Source organism: Diadema setosum, chromosome 9 (assembly GCF_964275005.1).
Source record: "Diadema setosum chromosome 9, eeDiaSeto1, whole genome shotgun sequence".
Taxonomy (NCBI): Eukaryota; Metazoa; Echinodermata; class Echinoidea; order Diadematoida; family Diadematidae; genus Diadema; species Diadema setosum.
Window position 1 is genome coordinate 9663742 of NC_092693.1, and position 9282 is coordinate 9673023.

Consider the following 9282-nt stretch of genomic DNA (forward strand, 5'->3'; position numbering starts at 1 on the left):
TTCCATTAGTTTACTCACACATCAAGTCTAGGTAAGTCATTACATCTACCATAATTTAAATCATATCTATTTTGTCCCTTAACCCACACCCCCCACTCTCTCTCTCTCTCTCTCCTCTTCTATCCATCTATCTGTCTCTTCTTTTTCTTAACATAACACTTACATAACAAGCATAACACTGACCTTGATTCAAATAAAGACTTGACCCGCAGAGAAAAAAGAAAAGAAAAGAAAAGAACACAGACGATGTCAAAAGCACAGAAAATGACGAAGCCCACACGTTCATCAGTCTTGCTGGTCAAAGTATACCATTTCAGTCTCTGCTTCCTGCCTGGTCTCGCCCTCCTCCTTCTTGCTCATGTCTCCCCCCTGGCTCTGGGAGTCCCCCTGCTGGGCCGCCCGCTCCCTCTCCTCCTGCTCCTTGCGCAGTCGGATGTTGTAGGCGTTGCGGGGCAGCGGGTAGATGAAGCCCTCGTGCGGGTCCTGGTTTTCCTTGCGGTATTTCTCCAGGAGCTCCTGCATCTTCTGGCTGTCCTCCTCCGGCGAGTATTCGGGATACTTGAGTTTTATCTCTTGCTTGAACTGATGGTTGAAAGCATGAAGGGGATGAATCACAGTAAGCTCAGAAATTCATCAGCTATAAAAGATTATTGGATAAAAGGATTTTGATCCAATATATCCACTTTAGATTTTACTTTTAAGTTGGCTATTCTGTATGAAATCGGTGAGTGCAAACTTGGAGATAAAGAGTATGTAATGATTAGTGTATAAACAGTAACATTTGTTGTTGCACATATTGCCTTTGCACAGCATTATGGTGCCAAAAACAGTTCTCAATATACATTTACTCTGATTAATCGGAATCAAAGCCACACCTGCAACGCACTCAGTCCATTCTCTGGAGCTAAGTACAGCGAGGTAGTCACTTCATGGTGCAGACACACTAAATCTGACCACATCAATGCCCTACTTCCCACCAGGGTGGTGCCCATTTATGTATACTACGCAGCGAGGAGCATTGTTGATAAAATGTCTTGACCAAGTATGCAAGTGTCATAGCAGGGCTCAATCTACAAACTACCTCTTGGACATGCAATGTGCAATGAACATCTGCCCACTTTAATTGTCATCATATAGATTAGTTTATCAGTAGATATAGTGTCAAAGAGGATTTGGGGAGCCATTCTGATATTCACACCAGAGTTTTGATTTTACATGCTCCACGAGCAGAAATGGTGGAAACACTATTACCATTTGTCACGCAAGCCTTACTAAAATCTCACTGACTTATCGCTGACTTATCTAAAATGACTGAACTCCTTCACATTAAATCACCTGAGACTTTGAAACTGATTAAATTGCTCGTTTGCAGGTGAGACAAAATGATTCCTTGTCTGTTGCCTATCAGTCACGATTTGTGTCGCATCAGCAATGAAGTACTGGAAATCCAATCAGACTCACCTCTGCTAACCTAGAATACTCGTACTCTTGCAGCTGTCGCTGAAAGCCAAAGTTGGGGTGGGCCACTGAACGCGAGATCTTGACCGCTCTGAGACAGTCTTCCCACTTGTAGTCGGTGACGGTCATCATGTAAGCCACGGTCAGCGTCACGCTCCTGGACACTCCTGCAAGGCTAGTGTGTGAAATGACCAGAAATAAGTCCCTAAAAGACATCATATGTCTTACACGATACCACATTAAAAAAAACCCCATGACATACAGTATGTGTATAATATGTAACACACAACCCTACTGACTTCATTTGGAACAATGCGTTTGTTAAAGTCCACAACAACCAAGATGAACTATGGTAGGATTGAATCAAAGAAAAATCAGGAGAATGGCTACAATCAATTATAATAATGAGATGCCTAAATTCAATGACTTTTAAGAAATCTCTGTTTTGTAACAAGTGACTAGCCTTGGAATTTTCTTGAATCCAAAATGCTAAAAAAACACAACTGGGGCTCAAAAGTGATGTGCAAAAATAATGCAGTCACTCCTGAACTTCAACTTTGTGACTGGCTATGTCTGTCTATGACCAAAATGATGAAAATTTGTGATAACTCTGTAATTCACTCAAGTTCTCCCTCTTCCTCACAGCAATGTGCTTAGTACTGAGATTTCTCAATCTTTGTTGGTGCTAGAAACAATGCTTACCAGTGTATGAGGACCCTTCCTCCGCTCAGTCTACATTCATGAATGAACTGGTTGCTCTCGGCAAAGAATTGGATTCTGAAATACAAAGGCAGAAACTATCAATTACCAACAGCATAATTACTGTTGAAAATAGTCATACTACTTTTATCCTGTACAATGTTAATGGAATTGCAGAGAATTGATTGTACTTGTGAAGAAAGTGGCATACTGAGAATAAATCAAATCAAATCAAATCAAATCAAATCAAATCAAATCAAATCAAATCAAATCAAATTTAAAGCACACCATCTGATATTGTCTCGCAAATGAAGGGATTGTCTTCTCCATATCACAAACACAAGCATACTGAATATGATGCTCATGACACTGATATACTCCAATGCCAATGACATTTTAAGAGACATGCATATATTCGGCTAATCATGTTTTCTTTATCTGCATTTATGACAAAACATGGCCATCTTTTCACAATATATGATACATTTGACAAGAATGTTCACTTACAAATTTTGTCCTGGTGCATCATCAGCACAAAAGCACAGATATTTCTTGTCCTGTGAAATGAAGAAAGATGACTGTCAGAGATTGCCCTTTTCATGATTGTTGCCTTAATTGCTAATTTCCAAATTCTCTTCAGTCAATCAAGGATGTGAGATTTAATAGGTTTACTTCCTGCACCTGCTGTCACAACAACATGTCTGAAATACACTGATTGTCAGTAAGTCAATATTGCATAATAATGATTGCTTCTTTTGGGCTTCTTGTTATAGATGAGTGCCCACCCAAACTTGTACCAACATCTCTCTCAGATGTTTCATAGACATGGAACAAGTTTATTCACAATCTAAACATAAATATGCACTGATACCATTGCTGGTAATGTCATTTACCAACTTAACATTATTCATTCTTCTTCTTCATGATAACATCACAGTGAAATAATGCTCCATATTAAAATATTTACAGGTACTAGTAGTCTAACAGTGTTTCCTTTAATATTAACCCACTGAGGACGAGTCCCGAGTATACTGGGGCAGGTGTCTATGGGAAATGTGTGTTATAGCAATATCAGTCTGTCCTCAGTGGGTTAAGAGAGAACTACTGATGTGATTTGTAGTGTAATGTACAAAAGTTACCATCCTTTCTTTCTTTCTTCAGTGCAGAAAATACATGAGACTGAAAAGGGCCATTGTACCAGGTATTCAAGTTGATTACTTTATCATTACCAAAATTATTCACTTGCTCTATTCAAATTTCCACAACATGATTTTTTTTTTTCACTGTAGATGTAATTTAGACATTCATATTAAAAACATCACATTAAATTGATAAAATAAATTAAATCGATAAGCATTAGAACAGCTCATACATATTGAATTACAAAAAACTTTCTCAATATGATGGACATAGCCTCTGAAACATTATCCAGTAGTAAATAATTTCTGAAAGTATTCCTTATCTTGTAGCTAATGAGGGCAAAGGACATAAGTACAGACAGGTATTTGTTCAATAATAAACAAACAAGTGAAAAAGCTTTATTTGTATACTCACAGGCCTGAGTGGCTTGGCATTGTCATGAATAGAAATAATATGAGTGATTTTGTTGTTATCCAGCTGGGTGTCATCTTTAGAATCTGGCAAACAAGAAAACACACACAAAAAGGAGTCACAATGTGCAATGTAATTACACACTTTACTGATATGCCTTCACATACACATTCACAGAAACAATCATTGTATTAGCTATGGCTAAACTGAGCTGTACCATTTTGGCTTAAGTGAGCGTTTCTTGGTATGGGCTCAACATGACTTAAAAAAAAAAAAAGTTACGAGCCAATTTGATGTTTTATATACATGTGGATGAGAGAAAATCTTTTTTTTTTTTTTTTTTTGCACTGATTTCATTTTAGAATTTCATAAGCATTTCTTTTTAGACACCACATTATCCTTGTACATGCATCTCACCTCACTGAATTTGTTATATAGTCATTCTGGAGCCAACTCACTGAGATTTTAGTATTTTTTTTTTTATGATTGACAATTATGAAAGCAAATTGATTCATTGTAAAAAAAAAAACTGTATACTGTTCGCCTAAGTATAACTATGTGATCTTTGACCTTTGGTAGTATGAATCAAGATCTAATCAGTATACCTGCCTGCAGTAATAAGCCAGAAATCTGCATTTTAAATATTGCCAAAACAAGAACCTTATACATGTATGCAATGTCTCACCTCTAAAGTTTCCAACAAAGATACCACTCAACACCTGTATGAAAAAAACATAAATAACAATGAAAACAGCTTATCACTATAAGTAATATTTTCTCTAAGTATACAATGTCTGCAGCATGGAATCCGAAGCTGTCAAAATAGAGGATATGACAACTGATAATAAAGAAGAGTGTCACAACATCCAACTGATGCACAACCAAAAGCAGACCCTCTATTATGGGAGATTAAAGTGACTATTACTTGCTGGGTCAACAAAACAGAGAAAGAGCAGAACATAATGTTGAAGTAATTCATGTCAAATTTTCTCATCTATACATCAGCTTCATGAATAATAACATACACATCTTACAAAAAGAAACTAAAAATGTCGCTATGGCTACTGGCAGATATGGCTCCATTATATCACATTTATTCCTCCAAAATAGGTCTACTTTATATAGAGTACACCTTGCAAACTTGAGATGACAGTTTCTTATGATTGTCAAATAATGACCTGTTAAATACATGAGTACTGATTTATAGACCCTACATTCAGCAATATTCAATACAGTACTAGAGTAGTGAACCCAGTTTGCAGCAGGTTAAGGCTTTTTCAATGGTATTTTGCAGTATTCTGGTAAAACGGGCAACAGAAATCATTCTTTTTTTTTTTTATTGGAAGAGGTACCAAAGGCCTCTTGACACTGCATCACAATTTTGTATGGTGGACAATTACCCTAGTCGTAATAATCAATTTTTATGCAGAAAATTTGCAACCACTAAGAGGACCCGGTTTGCGGCAGGGGGGTCCAATTTGCGGCACCCCAAACAAAAATGTCCCCTGATATCTTCAAACATTAAAATTTTGCAAAAACTAAATATTTTTTGTTAGTCCAACTAGTTTTCAGCTTGTTAGAACACTATATGTGGATTCATTATCTTGATCATTCATGATTTTATAGTTTTTCAAGACTGTATGAATTTCATCAATTTTCACCCATTGTGACATGTTAAATAGCGCTATAATGTGTAAATCCCATAGGGGTGCTGCAAACTGGACCCATCCCTGACATTTTGGTCACTGTTGCAATCCTCAAAACTGACAAAGGAAATGAATTTAACACAGTCACAGAAGGAATCCTTACCATGCAAGGCCTCTTTTGATAAGATTTTATATGAAGATGAAAACATGGGATGATGGTGGTTACCTAGCAACAGAACAAAATCTTCATGTTTCGTTAAGAAAGTCATACTTTTTTAAAAACAGAGCGGCACAGACGGTTTAAATTAGAATCATGAAGGCCATCATCTGAGTTATTTCACAATTTCGGTATCAAAAGAAAGCTCCTCAATTGCTGTTGAAATAAAACAATTTAGAAAAAAAATACCCTTCTACTTTTGAAGATATGGTGAGATATTTCTAGGGGTGCCGCAAACTGGAGCCCTGCAGCAAATTGGTGCCCCTTCTCTATATGAGCCAATTTCAAAATATGGAAAATATAGGCCCTATTACAATTTTAGCATTTTACTTCTAGATCTATACAGTTTATGACCCAATGGCCCAAATCTTTGTCTACTGTTCAAATCACTGTGTGGTAAGACATGTATTGTATTCTGTAACAGCTACATTGTAACTACAACATTCATTCCAGTCACTACACTTTTACTCAATTAAATCCCATAATTTTAATACACTCAAATGCAGAAGCAATTTATATCATTTTATATATTAATTATTATCAACCAGTAGGACTCCTTTTCTTGAATCTTACATATTAAACAAGGAGACCCTTTAGAGCTAGGCTGGATAAACGGTAAATAACATCATACGCCATTCATTTCAACACATCTGTGTTTTACATTATTCACGTGCACTATGTTTATGATACAAGTGACAACCCGTGCATAAAGATCCTCTCGCTCGGTCTCTGTTCTCCAATTCACTCGCAAAGCAAGCACGATATTCCGCTGCACACACATTATAACGAGTGGGACTGCGCTGCGAATGACAGAATGTTGACGACAATATACTTGGACAGGAGGTTATAAATTGACAGTGACTCATTCTGCAAAGTGGACACAAAATTCCACGCTGATTTCATCGCACATAATTGTATGAATTTCATGCCAGAACAATACATGAACATATCATTACCTCGCTCATTCCATTCCCCATGTCGGATCTACAGCCTTCAGGCTAGGCCTCGGTTGACAAGATCTGTCGAAAGGCTATGCTAGAGGGTACAGGCGCAGCTAGCTGTTGTTAGTGTTTTTGCTCGGTTGCGTCTGCAGTGTACTTCGGTTCGGATACGATCGTGCGACGCGACGCGACGTAATCAAAACCAGAGAGGTTTAGTGCGCTCTTTGATCAAAATGGAGTATATTGGTGATCCGGCATCACAAAACCAGCAAAAGTCGCCAGATATGGATTTTTCGCTAAGAACAGATTCGGAAAGAGCAGATATAAGCTTTAAAATGATGTAGGCCTATAAATAAATTCAGATGGACTCCCTTAAAAATTTAAAGAAAACAAGGCTAAACGTTATACTCTATAATAGCTGGAAAACTAGTGTTTACTATAGAATTATACAAGAGGATCTATTAAAAGTATAAGGTCTATATTCAAGCCGTGCTAACTGTACAATGAAAGGAACAATACAAAAGCAAAGCAAAATAAAAAAACCCCAAAAGACCCCCCCCCCCCGGAAAAACACACACAAAAAAAAAAACAAAAAAAAAAAAACAGGATGTGATATAGACAATAAAGTAGCAGAAACAACGAAGAGATTATCAGATATAGCTGAAATTGATCACGGTTTATTAACACATTCAATCTATGGCCAATACCAACTTTCAAAGCATTTGCATCATCCTTTCAAAAGGATGATGCTACAATCAATGTGTGCTACTGGCTTCTACTGTTGGTTTTGTGATGCACGTTCACACTGTCCTATTATGTTTCTACTTCACTTTGATCTCAAATTAACTTTAATTGCCTCTTGATGCTCAAAAATTATTAGAGCTGAAATTGAAGAGTGTTTTAATCGTTTTAAGAAATGAAAAGGGGACTCTACCACACACGGGCCTAATCAGTAATCACACTATAACGGAGCTCCAGAAAGGTGTTAGAAAAACTGCTAAAAACACAATTTCCAATTTGTTGTTGTGATGCCAAAATCTTACCATCTATGTAGAGGAAGGCTTATTTTCAGAAATACGAAAAAGAAAAACTTAACTTGACCGTTATTAGGTTGCTCCATCTCACCTATTTTGAGTCCTGACACAAAATCAGTGTGTGCGACTTTTTGTTGGTTTTGTGATGCACGGTCTCACTATCCTATTTGTGTCTATATACTTCTCTTGATCGCAAAATAAGATTTCAATATTGCCTCGATTTAAACGATCTGCGCTGCATAATTCTTGATCCCTCATTACATCGGGGGGGGGGGGGGTAGGCCTATATAGATCAAGTTATTTCTTGTTAGTCCTTTCACAAAGTGATTCTTGTGCATGAACGTACAGAGACAGAGATGAGACAGGGGCCGGGAGGGGGGGGGGGGGGGGAAGGGTTGTTTGGGGGAGGTAGATGATACGAGAATGGAAAATCTTCAAAACGTTGTTATCACGGTCTGTAAGATATCGACCATGTATTTCCAGCTCAGCAGACGTTTCCAAAGGGTCACATTTTAGGAAACAGGATGCAGTTCTATTGACTGAAATTAAACTTTGCAGACGGATAAACATTCAAGGCAGCAAACATTCTTGCAGATCACTCTATATCTCATCACAGCCCCCTCACTCAGACGTTCCTACAGCATGCGTTCCCCGATCGTTCGGGAAAATAGATATTTAAGTTCTGAGGGGCTCGATTCGGGGGAAAATCCCGAAAATCGGTGAAATAGGGAATCTTTTTCGTATTTTACCCCTAAATATTCTTATGAGGTGGTTTTCAAATCTTTCCCGAGTAATCCTGTAATAATAAGGTCCCCACGAAGTTAGTTCCAGGGGGTTAGTTTCAAAGTGGGGGAAGTACGTGTCGTTTCTTGATGTCAATATTGTCCCGATTCTTCCGAATATGTTTATTGGATGTTTTGTTGCAAAACTTGCCGGGCTGGCCTTCTTTTCGCAAGATATTTCGCCACACTGGACGTAGCCTAGGCCTATTTATCACGTCACGCTGCTTTAAAGGTTTAAATCCGTGATGGGGGGGGGGGGGCAATTTTGCTGGCTTCCACGTCTTCCAAACGTCCGTGATGGGAGAGTAATTTTAATTGCGTCCCTTCCAGAAGTTTGTGATAGCGGGTCAAAATCCTAATTACCAATTTTCATCCTTGAAGGGGGTATCTCTAAGAATCTTGAACAAGCATGATACATGGTTGACCACGTGGGGGGGGGGGGGGAAGGGTCCGGGGTACCATTCATGTGAAGGATTTTGCTGAAATTGTCAGAGACAACTGCATGACAACTTGTCAGCGCTGACTAAATTGATGAAACACCCCGGGTATATGACTTGCCCCGTTTTCAAGAGTCTCGAACCCTGGGAGACGACATCACTGATCGACTTTCTGTATTATGTGCGTCATGGGGTCCCCTGTTTGACATGATTGAGTTCTTAGCCATTATGATCACAATATCACGGCGCTCCTCAATTCCAATGGGTGAACATCGTCTCATCAACTCATATAGTTCACTGCATGTGCCAAAAATATAATTTTTTGTTTGCTTTTTTTTTTAAACGATATCATGCCCCGGTTTAACAGATCCAAATGTCTGACCTAATAGTATTTTGAAGTTACCATGCAACCAGGAATAATATTATCTTTTACCTTTTATCATATAACAGATTAAAAATACCTTCTTTGTTTGTCAGGGTTTCTTGAACATTGTGTGTGTGTGTGTTTTTTTTTTTT

General features: G+C 38.1%; 1 protein-coding gene across 1 annotated transcript; it reads right to left on the reverse strand.

Annotated features, from left to right (window-relative positions):
* Positions 1-285: 285 nt before the first annotated feature.
* Positions 286-6582, reverse strand: LOC140233465 (dual specificity protein phosphatase 22-like). Its single transcript, XM_072313585.1, has 7 exons — positions 6528-6582; positions 4394-4427; positions 3712-3794; positions 2665-2714; positions 2161-2235; positions 1462-1633; positions 286-582 (listed from the first exon to the last, which is right to left on the reverse strand). The coding sequence occupies exons 1-7, from the start codon at positions 6546-6548 to the stop codon at positions 286-288; spliced, it is 732 nt and encodes a 243-aa protein (XP_072169686.1). The 5' UTR covers positions 6549-6582.
* Positions 6583-9282: the final 2700 nt, after the last annotated feature.

Excerpts from the sequence above, each read along its gene's own strand:
- LOC140233465 (XM_072313585.1), bottom strand. The coding sequence starts at position 6,548 with ATGGGGAATGGAATGAGCGAG. Across the intron at positions 3,795-4,393 it reads CTTTGTTGGAAACTTTAGAG|ATTCTAAAGATGACACCCAG; the intron begins GTGAGACATTGC and ends CTTGTTTGCCAG. Across the intron at positions 1,634-2,160 it reads GGAAGGGTCCTCATACACTG|CCTTGCAGGAGTGTCCAGGA; the intron begins GTAAGCATTGTT and ends TTCACACACTAG.